This window comes from Cyclopterus lumpus, chromosome 7 (genome assembly GCF_009769545.1).
Source record: "Cyclopterus lumpus isolate fCycLum1 chromosome 7, fCycLum1.pri, whole genome shotgun sequence".
Classification (NCBI taxonomy): Eukaryota; Metazoa; Chordata; class Actinopteri; order Perciformes; family Cyclopteridae; genus Cyclopterus; species Cyclopterus lumpus.
Genome location: NC_046972.1, coordinates 22,630,393 through 22,649,556, shown reverse-complemented (window position 1 = coordinate 22,649,556; position 19,164 = coordinate 22,630,393). Strand labels below are relative to the sequence as shown.

The following is a 19,164-nucleotide window of genomic DNA, read 5'->3' as shown; positions in this document are numbered from 1 at the left end:
TGGTGACAAATTGTGGATGTGATTTCAGTCGGGACCAGAAAAGAAGAAGAAAAAAAAAGGACTACTTCTTCTCGCGGAAGTATCACGCCAGTCTGCCCTCTGCCCTATGACGGCTTAATTGAAACGACGATGCGCGGAAGGAGCTCTTGCAGGTGTTCCACGGTCGTAATTAAACGAAAACAACCTCACGGCGCCCATGTGGGAAAAGTGTTGAACGAGCCGCTACTCTTGAGAATCGTATCGTCAGTAGCATTTAATAAAAAGCCGTAAGTAACTTCCATTTTAATCGCCTTTTTTCCCTGTACATTAAAGAGTCGCTTCAACTGCCGCCGATGTAACTTTACCGTGAAGAGTTGAGGAAGGTTTACGTCACTTTACGTTAACTTTAGCTGAAGGGGTTTTGGTAGCTAGTCGATTCATATTTTACGACGATATTCTCACTTTCCTGTAGTTTCTAGCTAGATGTAATGTAAAGTGATGCTATAATTAGGGGATTTAAAAACGTCGGTAAATGTTAATTTTGCTTAGGCGTTTTTCTTTTCTTTTTTTTTTTTTAGATCGCGGATTCAAGGGGCATTTAGCCACACCCCTTCTGAGTTTTTTTTAGCCACACCCCTTATGAGGTTATTTTAGCCACACCCCTTCTCTCGACTTGCTTATTAAAGTACATTTTTATCTTTCTTAACCACACGTGTTTTATGAAATAAAATGGTGGTATTTTGATTTTCAACATTACAATTATTTTTTAAGATGTTTTATTTGAATTATTGCTTCATATGGAGGGGTGTTTAAAATATGTTTTACTCTTGATGGACCAAGTGATGGACCTAATAAACAAGTAAGGGGTGCAACTCAATTTGGTCCGTTTTGAGTTGGGGATCGGATATAACTTTTAGAGATGACCCATATTATTATTATTATTATTATTATTATTATTATTATTATTATTATTATGACAGATTATGTGTTTGTTGTTTTTGATGTTGCAGCTGGTACACAAGGCTCTAGATAAATTCAAAATGTTCACTGTTAAATAAATTCAAAATGTTATTACTTTGATAAAGTCAATGACATAAAACCACAATTTAATAATAGGAAATGAAAGATTTTTGTATTGATAAAAATAAAATAAAAATCCAGGCATTGGTTGTTTTTAATTATGTATTACAAGCTGCTTAGAGCGAGTGTTACGAAGTTAGACGGGTCACAATAATTATCTCTATTTAATAAAAAAAAAAAAGCTGTTCAGATTCAACTCCGTACTCAATAAACTTTAAAATTAATAAAAAAAGCTGGTTTGTTGTTTGAACAAAATAAACAATAACCACACAGTGTAATACTCATAACGGTCTTCTTTGTTGGGACCAGCTGTCACCCACGATGAACAGCAGTGGACCAGCGTACCCCCTCGCCTCTCTGTACGTAGGCGACCTGCACCCGGACGTCACGGAGGCCATGCTCTACCAGAAGTTCTCTCCTGCCGGACCCATCATGTCGATCCGGGTGTGCCGCGACATCATCACCCGCAGGTCTCTGGGATATGCCTACATAAACTTCCAGCAACCGGCTGATGGTAAAGTACACATTTAAAAAAAAAAAAAGAAAAGAAAAGTAGATGCTATATTTATAACGGGAAAATAAAATCCACATACTTAAATGTTAGTCAAAGTAATGCATAAGATCTCGACGACGTTGAATCCCACCTGGAGGACCGCTCCAATATCGAGGATCCATACGATTCCACCGAGGACTCGAGGAGTCCTTCGTTTTAGGAGATTTTAAATGACGCGCGTGTCCTACGCGCTCCCTAAAACACCCACAATCCTAAGTGCGCTATGCATTTCCTGTCTCTATCTATATATATATATATATATAAAACCCTCAATAGTTTATTGAGGGTTTTTTCCATTTAGTCTGATTTGTACATTTGAGAATTCTAATTGTAAAAATGTGTTTGTTTTAATAGCCCTTCATGTTTTGAAACTGTACGTCTTATTTTGAGGAATGCAAAATCAATATTCCCACTAGAAAATGTCATTGTACTGAATTTTTCTCAATAAAGAAAAGTAAACAATCAATCTCTTCAGACCGTCTCTCTCCGACTGCACGGAGGGAGTCCTCCCTCCCTAGGACCCTCCCTAGAAGGACCCGTCCTACCAAGGAAGCCTCCTTGACTTTGAGAAACCTCATCGTTCATGATGAGTAGACGCTGCTCTGTGTCAAATGCAATGACAAAGAGGACTTATGTTATTGTTATTGTTTACCTTTTTAGCGGAGTGCGCCCTGGACACCATGAACTACGACGTCCTCAAGGGTCGGCCCATCCGCATAATGTGGTCTCAGCGTGACCCGGGACTCAGGAAGTCTGGCGTGGGAAACATCTTCATCAAGAACATGGACGAGTCCATCGACAACAAGGCGCTGTACGACACCTTCTCGGCCTTCGGCAACATTCTGTCCTGCAAGGTGAGTTTTGGTTGCTGTCGCTCTATTTTAATCTGTGTCGCGACGATATTCATATTGCATAAAGTTAAAAAAAATTCGGTCAAAAGTTAGAAAAGACAGCGCTCTAGTTCAACGTTAAATTAAAATATTAAAAGTTATAAATCTTAACCTCGCTCTGTCGAGCTGATTCAACTGAATCTTGACAAACCGACCGCATATTTGATGGTCAAATAAAATCCTAAAATGACTCAAACAGAAGTATTTAGTAAACAGTTGTGTTTTCTCCTCCGCCGTTGTTCCCTGTTGCCGGTGCGAAATGCATTCTGGGATATTTGTCTGTCCTTTTAGTACTCGGGTCACTCCCGGTGCATCCGCGAAAAGGTCGAGTAACCCGTCGTCATCACGAGCAAATGTGCAAATATATTCCACTGACAACCGTATGAACCTGAACAAACACAAATAAGTAGTTTTTATTATTATATTTATTTCTTGCTGCAAAAGCTGTGTAATTTCAGAATCGGCCTTATTGGCCATGTATGTGCGACTCCGGTTTCACGTACGCTCTCATCGTACGTGCATATTTAAATTACAAATAACAGGATAAATATAAAGACATTTAAAGACAACAATAGCACATTTCACAGCGTTTGTTCTTTGCAGGTCGTTTGTGACGAAAAAGGCTCCAAAGGATACGGATTCGTTCACTTTGAGACCCACGAGGCTGCGAACCGGGCCATCGAGACCATGAACGGGATGCTGCTGAACGACAGGAAAGTGTGAGTACACGAAACGCACACGACAGGTGGGCAAGGGAAGTAAGTCGAGGCAAAGAGTAGTGCAGAATGTGTGTGTGTGTGTGTGTGTGTGTGTCTGTGTGTGCACGTTAAGTATACAAGTTGTAAATGAATGCCGGATGACTTTATGTTTTGTTTTCTTTGCTCAGTGGAAAGGCAGGTAAACATTTGGATTCTGGCATTGACCCAAAGGCTCCAGCGTCTCTGGGGAGAACATGTCAGTTGTCCCTGCTTCGGTCAGTGAATCAGTGTGTGTGTGTGTGTGTGTGTGTGTGTGTGTCTGCAGCAGCGTAGGTCTTTCATTCACGACGGGAGGAGAAACATTCGTATTTAAACAATATTTACAGAAATAATAAGTTTGCTATAATAATAATATTTGTGTATTATTACTTGATGTTCGTCCTCATCGACGGTCTCGTGGTGTCTCTGGTACGTTGACTCACTCTGTCGGTCCGTGGGTTTGATTCCGGCTGCAGGTTCGTCGGCCACTTTAAGTCCCGTAAGGAGCGAGAGATGGAGTTTGGCACCAAAGCGATGAAGTTCACCAACGTCTACGTCAAGAACTTTGGTGAAGACTACACCGACGAGAAACTCAAGGAACTCTTCACGTCTTTTGGTGAGCAAGCTCTTGTTGCTGCTGTTCTTGTTGTTCTTCTTGTTGTTCTCCTTGTTCTTGTTCTTCCTCTTGTTGTTCTTTTTGTTCTTCTTCTAGTTGTTCTTCTTGTTGTTCTTGTTCTTTTTGTTCTTCTAGTTGTTCTTGTTCTTCCTCTCGTTGTTTTTCTCATCGTTGTTGTGTTTGTTCTAGTTCTTGTTGTTATTCCTCTTGTTCTTCCTCTTGTTGTTCTTTTTGTTCTTCTTCTAGTTGTTCTTGTTGTTGTTGTTCTTTTTGTTCTTCTTCTAGTTGTTCTTCTAGTTGTTCTTGTTCTTCCTCTTGTTGTTTTTCTCATCGTTGTTGTTCTAGTTGTTGTTGTTCTAGTTGTTGTTGTTATTCCTGTTGTTGTTCTTGTTGTCCTTCCTCTTGTTGTTCTCGTCATGGTGGTTGTTGTTCTTCCTCTTGTTGTTGTTGTTGTTCTTCTTGTTCTTGTTCTTTTTGTTCTTCTAGTTGTTCTTGTTCTTCCTCTCGTTGTTTTTCTCATCGTTGTTGTGTTTGTTCTAGTTCTTGTTGTGTTTGTTCTAGTTCTTGTTGTTCCTCTTGTTGTTCTTTTTGTTCTTCTTCTAGTTGTTGTTCTTGTTCTTTTTGTTGTTCTAGTTGTTCTTGTTCTTCCTCTTGTTGTTTTTCTCATCGTTGTTGTTCTAGTTGTTGTTGTTGTTCCTGTTGTTGTTCTTGTTGTCCTTCCTCTTGTTGTTCTCGTCATGGTGGTTGTTGTTCTTCCTCTTGTTGTTGTTGTTCTTCTTATTGTTGTTCTTCTAGTTGTTGTTCTCGTCGTTGTTGTTGTTCTTCTTCGGTGTGTTGCTCTCCTCCGTCTCTGTGATGGATTGAGTGCCACAGGGTCCCCAGAGGGTCTGGTTGGTGGTCCGTGGTCCACCAACCAGACCCTCTGGGGTTCCTCCCCCAAAGTAACTGTTTCTTTAGTCTGAATCTTGAATGAGACTCGATCTATGAAGTATAACTTCTACCTACTTTACTTGAGTATTTCCATTTAATGTGATATGTTGTACTTTTTTAACTGGAATACATTTATTTCCAAGTTACTTTGCAGATTCAGTTTTTGAAGTCAAATCTATCGCCCTTCCTTTTTTAGTAGCGTTTGATAATTAAATAATAATAGTTAAATGCATAAAGCCACTTTAACCTGGAGCCTTTTTACAAGCAGTTGTTGGTTCCTTGAGGATGGCGGGCGGCCACAGTCTGGGTAATCAGTGGGAGTATTAGTTTCCTTTTTTTTTAAAGCGTTGTTCATCTCCAACGCTCAGGGAGGACACTCAGCGTGCGGGTGATGAAGGACGAGAGGGGACGCTCGCGAGGATTCGGCTTCGTAAACTACGCGAACCACGAGGACGCTCAGAAGGTAGCGTGTGCGTGTGCGTGTGCGTGTGCGTGTGCGTGTGCGTGTGTGTGTGTGTGTGTGTGTGTGTGTGTGTGTGTGTGTGTGTGTGTGTGTGTGTGTGTGTGTGTGTGTGTGTGTGTGTGTGTGTGTGTGTGTGTGTGTGTGTGTGTGTGTGTGTGTGTGTGTGTGTGTGTGTGTGTGTGTGTGTGTGTGTGTGTGTGTGTGTGTGTGTGTGTGTGTGTGTGTGTGTGTGTGTGTGTGTGTGTGTGTGTGTGTGTGTGTGTGTGTGTGTGTGTGTGTGTGTGTGTGTGTGTGTGTGTGTGTGTGCGCCCACCCACCCAGACCGGATGCGTCGGCTCATTAATAGTTTATTTTAATAGTTTAGGGACAATTCGGTGCATTGGCAGAGAACAATGTGTCGATTTAAAGTCCTGGTCTTCAGGCTCTGGTTTTTATTTCTACGAGCGCTTCAGGAAAAGTCTCTATCCTGATGAACCGACGACATTCAATACAAAAACCGCGCTGACGCCCGTCCTCGTTTTTCCAGGCGGTGGACGACATGAACGGCAAGGACATCAGCGGGAAGATCCTCTACGTGGGTCGGGCTCAGAAGCGTCTGGAGCGCCAGGGAGAGCTGAAGCGCAAGTTTGACCAAATCAAACAGGATCGCATCCAGCGCTACCAGGTGCCAGATGTTTATTATCATCATACGTTTTGTGTAGAAACAATAATGGAGGCCGTTACCGTGATTGTTTTTACGAGTTAACGCAACGATGAAGTCGCGCGTGGACAGACGGTGAAACGGCGCATTTCTGTTCCCTCTCCGGCCTCCAGGGGGTGAACCTGTACGTGAAGAACTTGGACGACGGCATCGACGACGAGAGACTCCGGAAGGAGTTCGCCCCGTACGGCACCATCACCAGCGCCAAGGTAACGAGAACTTTAATGCCTTAAAAGTCTGGGTTTTTTTAAATGTATAATAATATATATATATTTCTTTTTAAAGAAATCCAGACTTTAAAAAATATTTTTATATATATTTCTTTTTAAAGAAATCCAGAATTTAACAATTCTTTATATATTAATATATATATATATATATATATATTATTAATTATATATATATATTATTAAATATATATATATATATATATATATATATATATATATTTATTTTTAAAGAAATCCAGACTTTAACAATTCTTTATGTATATATATATATATATATTATTAATTATATATATATATAAATCTATATATATATTAATAATATATATATTAATATATATATATATTTCTTTTTAAAGAAATCCAGACTTTAAAAATTATTTTTATATATATTTCTTTTTGAAGAAATCCAGACTTTAACAATTCTTTATATATATATATATATATATATATATATATATATATATATATACTTTTTTTTTTTTTACCATTCTAAAAATCCCCCCCCCTCCCCTCTCTGTCTGCAGGTCATGACGGACGGCTCCCAGAGCAAAGGCTTCGGCTTCGTCTGCTTCTCTTCGCCGGAGGAGGCCACGAAGGCGGTGACGGAGATGAACGGCAGGATCGTGGCCACCAAGCCGCTGTACGTGGCTCTGGCTCAGCGGAGGGAGGAGCGCAAAGCCATCCTGACCAACAAGTACATGCAGCGACTCGCCACCCTGAGGACCATGACGAGTCCCGTCATCGACTCGTACCAGCAGGCCGGCTACTACATGGCGGTGCCCCAGGTACGGAGGTTTGGTAGTGATGCGCTCACTTTGTCGCTGGTTGCCACGTTCTGAATTTAAAGATTTTGCCGAGTAGTTTAAAAGAAGGGAATTTTTACATATATATATATATATATATATATATATATATATATATTTAAAAAAAAGAAGAATCTTTTGAGAATGATACATAAAAAAAAAAGAATTACCATTATAAAGATTCTTTAGCTGTAGTATTTTTTTATATATATTCTTTTTTTTTTTTTTAAACTAAATGTTATTTGTTTGCAGTTTACTTGCACATATATATATATATATATATATATAAATAAATGATCTATATATAAACTGCAAACAAATAACATTTAGTTTGCAAAAAGATTAAAATCTGTTTAAAAAAATAAATAATGTTGCTCCAGTTAATATTATCTTTATTTTTATATATATATATATATATACACACACACACACACACACACACACATGTATATATATATAGATGAATGAAATGCAGTCGATGGACGAGCAGCTCTTCTTCTTTTTTGCTCTGAGCTGAATTTAAATTACAGGAGAGCTGACGAGTTCTCCCCAAAAAAAAACCAGGAAGTGAAGGCGGCTGTAATTATATATAAAAAAGAAAAAAAACGCTTTTGCGCTGATATTAAAATGACCACGAGAGAAATGCGTCCACGGGGAGATGGACCGACTTTTTCACGGTTAATTGCCGGCGTGATGAGCGTTCGTCTCGTAAAACAATGACTTGAATATGAACCTTTTTTAATGAAGTTAAATGTCGTTTATATTCCTGCAGCCTCCAGCTCGCTCCTTCTACAACCCCAACCCCGTCAGCAACATGAGGCCAGTCCCTCGCTGGACCGGGCAGCCCCCCCGGCTGCAGGGTGAGTGTGTGTGTGTGTGTGTGTGTGTGTGTGTGTGTGTGTGTGTGAGAGAGAATGTCCGGCATCCCGTTTAGTTTAATTTAATTGTTCTTTCTTTCAGGCCCCTACCCGACCCAGTACGTCGGCACCGCCGCCCCCCGGCGCGGCTCGACCCCCATCGCCACGGTGCGGCAGGCCTCCACCCAGGCGCCGCGCGCCATCAGCTCCTCGCAGAGGACGAGTGAGTATGCCGGCAGGACGAACCCCCGTCGGGCGGTGAAACCGTGACCACCTCCTCCTCTTCTTCTTCTGGTTGTCTCCGCTCAGATAACATCGCCACGCAGACCGTCGGAGGCCGCACCGACGTGCCCGGCATGACGCGAGGCGGCCAGTACAAGTACTCGCCCGCGGTGAGGAACGTCCAGCAGGTCGTCGCCGTTCCCGCGCCCATGACGAGGATACAGGTACTGGACCGGGACCGGGGGGCGCCTTCCCTCGTTCGCCGTGCGTCTACATGTGGTCTCTCTGCTCCGCCCCCCCCCCCCCCCCCCCCCCCCAGGTGTTTCCTGCTCCTGTGATGGAGCCCCCGGTGCACCTCCAAGGCCACGAGCCCCTCACCACCTCCATGCTGGCCGCCGCTCCGCCCATGGATCAGAAGCAGCTTCTCGGTGGGCCGATCGTTCAATTCCCTCCTCTTATGTGTCGAATTAAAGAAACCTTAACCCCCCCCCTCTCTCTCTCTCTCTCTCTCTCTCTGCACAGGTGAGCGGCTCTACCCGGTGATCCACTCCCTCCACCCAAACCTGGCCGGAAAGATCACCGGCATGCTGCTGGAGATCGACAACTCTGAGCTGCTGCACATGCTGGAGACGCCCGAGTCGCTGCACTCTAAGGTAGACGAGCGTCCACCGACACGATGATGAGAGAGTGGGAGTTGCTGGATTATTGCGTCACACACACACACACACACACACACCCCCCTCCCCCTCCCCTCATGTCCTCCGTTCAGGTGGACGAGGCGATCGCCGTCCTGCAGGCTCACCAGGCGAAGGAGTGCTCTCCGAAGAAGTGAAGAGTCCTTTCAGGTCAGCGACGACCAGTTTTAAGTTGGTCTGTTTTTATTAAAGCGGCTTAAAGACGTTTTTAAGTCTCAGTAATTTATCTTGTTAATTTAATTTATCTTTCCTCTTGTTTGAGAATAACATCGTGATGAAGAGTTTCAAACATTACATTTTCGTTTTTCTTTTCTAGATGCCAACGAACGACTTTCTGGAGGGGGAAAAAAAAAAAAAAAAGAGTAAAATTTAAAAAAAGATTAGAGGAAAAAAAAAAAGAAGGAATATATGAAAATGTGTAAATGGAGTTAAAAACTATTTTGTTGTTTGCGATACCTTTTGTTGGAAGATATATAAAGTTTACAGTCTATGCATTAAACTCGTCTCGTGTCATTTTGTTTTTGTCACAAAAGGGAAAACGCAGCAAAATGATGATTTCCCAAAAATCAAAAGGAGCTTCTTCTTCATCCATCGTCCAGTAAAATAAACTTTAATATTCTGTGACTTAAACATTGTTTATCTTGTTGTTGTATAATCTTTCTCTTATGTTCAATATTGAAAATGTACCAAATAAACTCCAGTATTCCATTTATCTGGTAGGAGGAAAAATTGACTTTTATGGTTGAAGTCGTGCATAAAAAGTCTTTATATTTGACTGTTTAGTGAGTTTATGGATTTCATGATGTATAGTCGTCATAAAGACGTTACAATATAATATATTGTAGCTAAAAAAAATGGCATAGTATATAGTATGCTCAGAAAAATGTCAGCACAATGCCTTAAAAGATTTAATTGTATAGTATGCTTGGACAAAATGTCATTATGCCATAAAGATTATAGAATAGTGCTACGAGTCTAATGTATTGTATGCACTAACAGGTCACACGGTAAGCCATAAATACTTAATTGTTGTACTCGTTATTGTAAAAGCTGTTTTAGAACTGAATATGAAGCACGTTTTCCTTTCTTCTCCCCAGATGACGAAGTGATATAAATACCGCCGCAGCTGATTTTAAGTTGCAAACTATTGGATGTCCATTTGTGTGTGTCTCGAACTATTAAAATATGTAATGCTTTTCTTCTGTAGATTCACGTCCTCGTCTTTTTACCTTTTCGTCTCCTTCACGTCGACATCGAAGACGGAACAATAATTCTGAGCTCGTAGAATCATTTTAAAAACCTGTTCAGATTAGTCATTTTCTGTTGTCTCTATGGGATTTGACCATTAAAGTTATCATTTGTACTTGTTTGTGTGTCATAAAGAAGACATTTCTATTGTTGTACGTTGATCCGCCATCTTTTTGTACCCCGTCGTCTCCGGTTTAAATCAAAAAGTGCCCAGTGAGAGAAACACGAGGTCCAAATTAAACTTTAAACTTGTACGAGGAACTCCCAAACAAACGGGACGAAAAAAAACGTAAAAGAATAAATAAAAAAACGGGTCAAATTTGCCAAAGTTTATTGGGAGCCTTCATACAAAAAATGAAATTATGGCTGTAAAAAGTTACAAAGGATTATTGTTGACATTGATATATACTTTTGGCATTTAAAGGCCTATTATTAACCCAACACAGTTTTGTTTTTTTTGTAACTCTTTGCAATTTATTTTTTTTTAAATCTAAAACTGTTGATTTTTAAACAAGCAGATAAGACATGAATATTTAAAAACATACAGACCAGTAAGATAACTGCAGATTACTTCTCGGTGGTAGTTTTACAGCACAAACCCACGGAAAAAAAAAAAATATTTGAAAAGCAACTCAGAAAAAAAGAAATTAAAAGAGCCTAATATTCAATTGTGAACACGTGAACTTTGAGGCAACTTTTATTACACACTGCCAACTAATTTCAATGAGTCCGTTTTCCACGACTGCAAAACGAATGTATTTACACTGACTTCCTTCCTTCCTCACGACTATCGACGCGTCGGCATCAGCAGCTGCTTCGCCGTCACCGAGTCGGGGAACAGGTTGTGGTACGTCGGCAACGGCACGTAGGCAGCCGTGATCATCTTGCCTGGGGGGGGAAGAGAGAGAGAGAGAGGGTAGAAAGAGGTGTTAAAGGAGGGGAAAGCTTTACGGCTACTTTTTTAAGAGTGAAACACACACACACACACACCTGCAAACCAGCGTCCATGGAGCGCGTTCACGGTGGCCATCGCGGCCGGGATTGAGGGACACTTCACGTACACGTTGCCCTGCAAAGATGATAAGATTAGAAATAAAGACGTCTCTGGAACGTGGAATTAGTTTGTTGTTGTTGTTGTTTTTTTAAACTCACTTGAGCCGAGTTCTTGTCGACGTAAATGTGAACGATTCCTCCGTGTTTGTTGCACTCCTCGATGACGTCGTCTTGGATCTCCACGGCCCAGGTGGGGTCGTTTTCACTGGTAGAACAAACAAAAACAAGATGCCTTCAAAACGATGTTCAAAAAGAGGAGAAGTTAACGTTTATTTATTTGGTGTACCGACTGGTTCCTTTTGTACACGGACAGAATCTCGATATCATCTTCTAAAATGTAGTTTTTTTTTTTTTTTTTTTTTTTTTTTTAAATGTGAAACTCTTCGTCCACTTAGTTCCTTCCAGGAGGCCGGTAACGAAAAGTTAGAATTTTGACAACATTTTATAATATTTGATTTGCTAAACTGGAGCTTCAGTTGATCTTCGGGAAGCATTTCTACTCAAAATCGCTTCGCAAAGAGATTTCTACACTTCCTTATACCAAAAATCTGCACATTTGGGCATTTTGATTTAAACACAAACTTCAGGAAAAAAAGAAAAAGTGAACCTATCCAAATAATAATAATAATAATAATAATAATAATAATAATAATATTCTTACGCTTGTGGGTTGAACAGGTTGGACAGCTGGAGGCAGTGTGTGGCCAGCGGCTGTGACGGGAGGTTCAACGCTTGGCTTTGATTTGAATGAGCTGAAAAAAAACAACAACAAAATAGGAACAAACGATTATTTATCGCTGAATATGTAGAAAATATAAATTTAACCAAATGTCTTCCCATCATCTGGAGGCCTCACATGAAGGACCGGACATGTTGCCGAAGGGAATGGAGCCGGTCATCTGTAGAGCCTGCTGAGCGGCAGGAGGGATCTTCAGGCCGGTTCCTGGGGAGCGAATACGCATTTAAAATTAAGAAAATAAATCTAGTTGTGGCTTCGTGACAGATTGTGACTAAGAGATCAAGATCCTTTGAGACCGAGCAGCCAAAAAAAAGAGAAAATATTCACGTCTTCGGGGTTTTGGTGTCCGATAAAAGACTCTTAAAGCTCTCAAGAGGCCAAATAAAAGCCTTAAAATGTCTCGTTTAGAGGTGATGATGTGACGGAAAGAAAGCGTTTGCAGCCACATGTCGGGTTACAAAAACCTTCATCAACTACGTTTATATTCAAATTAAACTTCTCACAGAAAAGACGGGAAAGAAAGCGGCGAGCGTCGCGGTAGTTTGAGCTCCGGGGAGTCGCCTTAGAGTCGCTCTGGCACATATCGATAAGTCGACATCTTGTTTATCTTCTTATACGTCGACAACTATATATTTTCTGACGCTCTGGTAAATTGGCAAAGGAAGAAAACGACGTGGTTGCCGGCGGTTACGAACCTTCCGCTAGCCGAGCCATGAGCTGCAGGCGGCCCGTGGTGCCGAGGTCGATGCCGGTCCTCTCCAGCTCGTCGTTGTCCAGGAACGAGCTGGCCGTCGACGAGTCCGAGCGCTCCGTGACGTGGCCGACCTTCATGGGCCGGCCGGCCAGCTCGAAGCCGTTCAGCTGCTCCAGGGCCTTTTTGGCGCATTCCGCGTCGGCGAACTTTGAAAAAAAAAAAAAAACAAACAAGAGAAGCAAAAGCGGTCAGAATAAAATAAAAATAAAAAAAAACATCCGGTCTCGAGCAGCGTCGTCGACGGCGATAAGGATGCTGCGTTCACCGATATGAAGCCGTAGCCTTTGGAGCGTCCGGTCTCGCTGTCCATCATCAGCTGGATTCCCTCAATCTTTCGGAATCAAAAAAAAGAGGCCACGAATAAATACACGACTACATGAATATAAAAACCCTGATTTATTGACACGTGGAACTTGCTCCGGACCTTTCCAAACGGCTCAAAGATCCCTCGAAGCATTTCTTCGGTGATGTTGAAGTGCAGCGAGCCGACGTACAGCCGCATCGGACCCGAGCTGCCCTTCTGGAGGTTGTTGGCAGCGGCTGCGGCTCTATTTTTCTCGGCCTGTGATTCACACGTGCAAAAGTAATTAATTAAAGTCAATGCAGCATTAAACAAGTCGGTTTAAATCGGGAGGTGTTGCATAATAATCAGACTCCCACCTGAGAGGCCTGGACGATGATGGGAACTCCGAGGAGCCGCTGGCCGGTCAAGCCGATAGCGAGCGGCACAGAAGAAGACTCCACAAACTCTATATACGCAATGCCCTTTGACCTCCGGGAGTTTCTGTCTGAGATCATTCTCACGTCTCTCACCTGCAGACAAAAGGAGGAGGAAAAAAAGGTAAAAAAAGAGATAAATCACACTTCTACGTGCACAAAACGCCACCCCCCCAAAAAAAACACCCCAAAACTGACTTTTCCAACAGCGGAGAAGAAGTCCTCGAGGTCTCGAGCTCGGATTCTCGCAGCGAGCTGCATGCAGAAAACTGTGCGAGCATCCCGCTCCTCTGGCGTTAGGTTGTCGATGGGTTGCCTTAAAAAAATAACACCCAAAGTTTAAAAAACGATTCCTCTGCAAAACGAGAAAATACTGAATAATGAAGAAATAAAAGGAGGTAAAATCAGACATACTCCCTTATTTTGTTAAATGGCCCGATAGCATCTTCAAAGTTTCTTGAATAGGAAAAAACACATTAAAAAGATGTTAAAAACCTCAGCGAGTTTGAAAAAAAAAAAACCCACATATAATTAATATAATAATATAAACAGAAATCAGGAAATGAACCTAAAGATGTGAAACGGGGAGATTCTTCTCACCTGATGGGACTCTTCTCTTTTTTGAAGGGGCTCCTACTTTTTGAACGTTTCCGGCTAAAATACAAAAGAAGAATTTATCGTTTCAGTTTGAAATGCAGCTGGAAAAAAAATGAAAAAAAAAAGCAGAGTTTTTGATGCACATGCTTGTTGTGTGAGAATAAAAATAAAAATAAAATCTTTGTAGTTCCACATTCTTACTGTCAACACCGACGTTCTACTGCGGGAGTCTTACTGGAGAAACTAGACAATCAAATAAAACTCCTGCTCCAGCTTCTAAAAAAGGCATAGAGGCACTTTTCACAGAAGACACACAACGTGTAAATAATACATCGAGGGCCGGATACTTTTTCGCGCGCGCTGCTCGTCGGTTTTTTAACATTTTTTAAAATATCTCGATAGAACTTGAGATACGAGACGTGGGAGTCGAAAGACGACTCGTACGACCGGATAGTTTTTACAAGTAGCCGGGTTAAAAAAATTAATTAAAAAAAAACCTCGATAAGCTCTGTAACGATGGGTGTTCCTGCAGAAAAGGCCGGCAGGCGTGCCTAATAAAGTGGCCACGTACACTGGGCTCTTGCGCGCTCTGTAGCGCCCCGAGCGCTCTTTGCTCCGGGAGCCGCTGCGGTGGCGCTCTCGGCTGCGGCTCCGCTTCCTCTCGCGGCTCTTGCTCCTCTTCTTGCTCTTCTTTTTGTCTTTGCTTCGGCTCCTTCTCTTTCTGGAGCCCGGGCTTCGGCTCTTGGTTCGGCTCCTTCTTTTTCTGAAACATGTGACAACACTATCGTCGTGCAATGTGCAAACGCATACTTTTTTTTGTTTTTTTGGGGGGTCTCTTATCTCTTCGCCGTCACATTAGATTAAAAATCACACAACATCATATTTCAGATAATCGGGACTTACTTCTTGTTTTGGTCGTCATGTCCGTTTGCATGAGAGGACTTGATCTCATCCTAAGCAAGGTTGATAGAAGAACATCATGAGGACGTAGATGAAACATTGCAAGTCGTCAAGGTAAAAGGGGGATGGGGGGGTGGGACAAGAGAAAATGCAGAATGTATTCAATTAATAATTATGCTTCAAAATGTCCTACTGTCATCCCTGGACAGTGTCCTTCCACCACCCCAAATACTTCCCCCCCTCCTTTTTTTTTTTTTTTTTAAATAAACAAGGCTGCTCAGTATGCCCCAAAAAAGAAAAGAAAAAAAAAAGCAAAGTTATGAGAGAGCGTCCAACATGTTAGCTGAGTTCAGGAAGCTTTTGTCACAAGTCAGATCATCTCCACCACTCCCCCTTCTCACAGGTCGTACCAATGCCACTATGTGTGCCTAATCATGTGACCACGCACGGCCCGTGACCACGCGTGGCCCCACGACCACTAAAAGAGATCCTGTGTGGTTGGTGTCAGTCCAGTGATCTTCACCCATTTTCGTTCTTGGACTGTAAGAGCTCGATGCCACCTCTGTCACACATCTTGCCCTGAAGCAAACAGGGATTCACACTTCTTAGTAATATTGACGCCCAAGGAATGAAATGAATTTTTTATAAAAAAAATAAAATAAATAAAATCCATCAATTCAGCCACGTGTTACACTGCCATTATCTTTAGTTTTCTGCAAGTAATATTTCTAACCGTTCTGACTTCAGAAGGAATTATTAACTCACTTTATAATATACAATGATGCTAAGATAGAAGAAATCTATTTTTTACAGTCATTTTAATAATATAAATCAATATCTGTGGTATCGTGTAGCATGCAAAATCAAGATGCTGATTCACATTTACAGTTGACTATGGCAAAGAGGGCAGTATTCATATTTACTTAGATAAGATAAATTAATAGTTCACCTGTATTTTGCCACAAAATCATGACACGGCTCATGTATTCGCACAATGACGCTCCACAACTGCAATATCTGCATTTTCAAGAATACTGACGTCAAACTATTGGATTTAAAACAGTTATAGATTGATACAAACACAATAAATGTATCCCTCATCAATTTGTGGATAAGTATTTTTTCTTAACACAACTTAATAAAACTTCAAGATGACAGTAATACATATTTTCTCTCTCTCTTTTAAAAGCAACACAGTGTACGACGTTCCAGAAAACGGGTCATATAGGACTGCACATTCAGAAAACCGTGATTGTAAATCTGAATACTGCCTCCTTTGCTGGACAGGTAAAGATGGGCTTATCAACCATTGGCATTCACCTTGTTGCAACCGAATAGGGATTGGATGTTCTAGGTTGAGTCTCTTTTAGTCCTAAGGTGAACCACAGTACATCAGTATATGCACAATAACTACCTTCCTTTTTTTCACAGTTCACAGTGGAATCAAAGATGAATTCATGGGAGTAGAGGTGAGATATCATTAGGGAAGTCTATAAAGAGAGATAGATGTGGATTTATTTATAATTCTGTATATTGCGTTTGAAATACTCAAATTACACCACACACACACACACACAACAGTCAAGTAAACTTTGTCACAGTAGCTAAATGTAAAAAAAGGACTCGAGAGAGTCAATCAGAAAACAGTGAAACAGGCCTCATTATCTCTGTAATCTGCAACCCACCTTTCTGAATGGAGCCTCCAGCATGGCCTCAACGTCAAAATCATCAGCCATGATGATCCTGAGAGAGAGAGAGACGACACGATTAACTTTACAAACATTCAACCATTACGGAGACACACAAAAAGAGGGAAGTTTCCTTCACTTTAACTTCAGCTTGTAATCGAGTCAAATGTTTTTCTTTGTGAGGTTACGCAGCAAAGTTATCGGTAAAAACTCATTGTTTTAGTAAAATAAACAGACCTAGTGGATGAAAGCTAGATGCACATTTATTACATGCCTTTAACTGGTAAAAACATTGTTTTAGTAAACTAAACATGGTGGATGAAAGCTAGATGCATATAAACTCATTGTTTTTAGTAAAATAAACGTAAACGTGGTGGATGAACGCTAGATGCACATTTATTACAAAAACTCATTGTTTAGTAAACTAAAAAAGGAGATCTAGTGGATGAAAGCTAGATGCACATATATTACATGCTTTCAACTGGTTAAACATATTATTTTAGTAAATTAAATATAAACATGTTGGATGAAAGCTAGATGCGCATAGATTACATGCTTTCAACTGGTTAAACATATTATTTTAGTAAATTAAATATAAACATGTTGGATGAAAGATAGATGCGCATAGATTACATGCTTTCAACTGGTTAAACATGTTTTTGTAAATTAAATGTAAACATGGTGGATGAAAGATAGATACATTACTTTAGTAAACTAAACGTAGACTTGATGAAAGCTAAATGCACATATATTACATGCCTTTAACTCTTTAAAAACATTGTTTTAGTAAACTAAACAGACATATAAGATGAAAGCTAGATGCCCATTCGTATAAAACGAGCGCGCGCTAGTTAACGTTAGATGGCAGCACCGCGAGACCCGAGTTTTGATCCAACTTCCTCGCGACGTTCCCCTAAATGTAGCGCCTGTAATCTCTAAAAGAGAAACACATGCGTCAGGTTAATCCGACCGACGCCGCCACAAAGAGCTCAGATGAACACGTGTTGTGTATATATGTATATATATATATATATATCTTTTTTTTTTTAAAGAGACGACTTAATTATTAAAAAACACGCGTTTGCGCTCGAAGCTAACGAGCTAACGTTACGTCGTCTTGAACGTTAGCTTACATCGATGACCCTCGTCAATAAAAATATATATATATATTTTAAAAAAACTAGCGGGCACGGATACAAGTAAACACCTGTATTACGTCACTAATAATCCAGTTTATTTTTTTAAATAAAAACCCGTCGTTTTTCTTTTTTACGTTGGTAGGATAAAAACAAGCGCTGACGCCGAGCAGCCAATATGGCTAACGGGGTTTCCGCGGCGGCGCGCGAGCTCGATTTAGCAAACATTGACGTTACCGTTGAATTTTGGGTTGAAATGACGTGTCGAAGTGAAACTATCACGGGGGAAGAGACTCTCCTCGACGCCTCCCGGTCGGCGGATCTCACGGACCTAAGGCGAAATCACAATTGTCGAAGTTATGTAACCTTTTTTTCTTTTTTTTTGTGTGTGTGTGTGTGGTGATGTTAGCAACTATCCGTCGCAGGTCGTGTGGCCCGGATGCTCCCTTCCTTCCTTCCTTCTTCTTCTTCTTCTTCTTCTTCTTCTTCTTGCTCTTCTTCTACGATTCTTTTTGCGCCAGCGGCGATGTTCGTTTTTGCCTTACCGCCACCTACTGGAGCTCGGCGGTACTACACCACTCTTTACCTGAAACCACACACGGTTTCTCTTGGAATAACTTTATTTCTTTTCTTAAACTGTTTTTTTACACTTTATTACACTTGGCACTTTTATTTTTAGAACATATGCTTGTTTTAAATTACTGTTATCTGTTTGTTGTTTACCATATTTGTCCGTCACTCTGATGAAAATTAATCAGAGTTAAATGTTAATGTTGCCACTCTGTTGTCTTTTTATATTTCCCTTGTTTATTGGTATATTATATGTACATATGTACGAGGAGAGTCAAATTCCATATATGTGTACACATACATGGCCAATAAAGCTGAATTGAATGTTTATTGTTTTTATTATTGTTATTGTTTTACACAGGTCTACATATGGTGAAAACTGCAAGAGCACTGATACTTAACTTTGCTGCATATGATTGTTTATTAACATTAACAATGATTGTTTATTAACATAATCAGTTTCCACACACCTGATTAATAAATCTGAGTTAAAAAAAAAGGAAATTTCAGCCATGTAATGTATATTTTATCAACTATACTTTGGAATAATTCGCTTATTGTAATAGATAAACTGGACTGTGTTTAACATTATAAACGCTGTGCTTTGCATCGATAAATATAGTATTTGTACATTTTGAACGGCTAAACAGACAACTTTATGATATCATGTTTATTTATATACATGGTAATGAAACACAAAACGTCAAACCATGGATGTATAAAGAGAACTGGACACCGCGTTGGATGAAGCAAAAACAAGTTCGACTTCCGGGTGTGGAACTCCAGATGAAAATACCCGGATCTTCCGCATTACGGGCCCAATCGGAGCATGCGCACTCGCCAGCGTCGTTCTCGGCCCCATTAACATGGACGGAGGAAGGGAAACGCCTCTAGATTTGGCATTTAGAACATTTTAACAACTTTTTAGGGGCCGATTATTTAAATGAGGGATATTTAAGTGATTGATTTCCCTCAAAATAACCCACCGCTGAGTTACAGATGTCTCT

General features: G+C 40.7%; 2 protein-coding genes across 10 annotated transcripts; one reads left to right on the top strand and one right to left on the bottom strand.

The window, feature by feature from the left end:
* Positions 1-25: 25 nt before the first annotated feature.
* On the top strand, positions 26-8,993 carry LOC117734006 (embryonic polyadenylate-binding protein A-like). The gene is made up of 15 exons (XM_034538022.1): positions 26-266; positions 1,369-1,573; positions 2,273-2,466; positions 3,106-3,221; positions 3,716-3,855; positions 5,154-5,248; positions 5,775-5,912; positions 6,062-6,157; positions 6,703-6,963; positions 7,754-7,841; positions 7,942-8,061; positions 8,148-8,284; positions 8,380-8,488; positions 8,583-8,713; positions 8,830-8,993. The coding sequence occupies exons 2-15, from the start codon at positions 1,381-1,383 to the stop codon at positions 8,890-8,892; spliced, it is 1,881 nt and encodes a 626-aa protein (XP_034393913.1). The 5' UTR covers positions 26-266; positions 1,369-1,380; the 3' UTR covers positions 8,893-8,993.
* Positions 8,994-10,319: 1,326 nt separating this feature from the next.
* LOC117733957 (RNA-binding protein 39-like) lies at positions 10,320-18,096 on the bottom strand. 9 transcript variants are annotated; one of them, XM_034537934.1, is made up of 19 exons: positions 17,825-18,070; positions 16,449-16,506; positions 16,178-16,253; positions 15,713-15,780; positions 15,174-15,342; positions 14,763-14,816; positions 14,435-14,626; positions 13,867-13,920; positions 13,681-13,722; positions 13,465-13,582; positions 13,210-13,362; positions 12,974-13,111; positions 12,815-12,880; positions 12,491-12,695; positions 11,913-11,999; positions 11,718-11,808; positions 11,156-11,261; positions 10,994-11,072; positions 10,329-10,891 (listed from the first exon to the last, which is right to left on the bottom strand). In XM_034537934.1, the coding sequence occupies exons 6-19, from the start codon at positions 14,813-14,815 to the stop codon at positions 10,791-10,793; spliced, it is 1,485 nt and encodes a 494-aa protein (XP_034393825.1). In that variant the 5' UTR covers position 14,816; positions 15,174-15,342; positions 15,713-15,780; positions 16,178-16,253; positions 16,449-16,506; positions 17,825-18,070; the 3' UTR covers positions 10,329-10,790. The 9 variants fall into 9 exon arrangements, with proteins under 9 accessions (XP_034393822.1, XP_034393825.1, XP_034393828.1 ...); XM_034537937.1 differs by having other exon boundaries at positions 14,767-14,816; XM_034537938.1 differs by lacking the exon at positions 15,713-15,780 and having other exon boundaries at positions 14,767-14,816; positions 17,825-18,083.
* Positions 18,097-19,164: the final 1,068 nt, after the last annotated feature.

Coding starts and splice junctions, on each gene's coding strand:
- LOC117734006 (XM_034538022.1), top strand. CDS start 1,381: ATGAACAGCAGTGGACCAGCGTACCCCCTCGCCTCTCTGTACGTAGGC. Junction 3,856..5,153: donor GGAACTCTTCACGTCTTTTG/GTGAGCAAGCTC, acceptor TCCAACGCTCAG/GGAGGACACTCAGCGTGCGG. Junction 8,489..8,582: donor GGATCAGAAGCAGCTTCTCG/GTGGGCCGATCG, acceptor CTCTCTGCACAG/GTGAGCGGCTCTACCCGGTG.
- LOC117733957 (XM_034537932.1), bottom strand. CDS start 14,863: ATGTTTCATCTACGTCCTCATGATGTTCTTCTATCAACCTTGCTTAGG. Junction 13,723..13,866: donor AAAGAGAAGAGTCCCATCAG/GTGAGAAGAATC, acceptor TTCCTATTCAAG/AAACTTTGAAGATGCTATCG. Junction 11,809..11,912: donor CAACATGTCCGGTCCTTCAT/GTGAGGCCTCCA, acceptor GTTTTTTTTCAG/CTCATTCAAATCAAAGCCAA.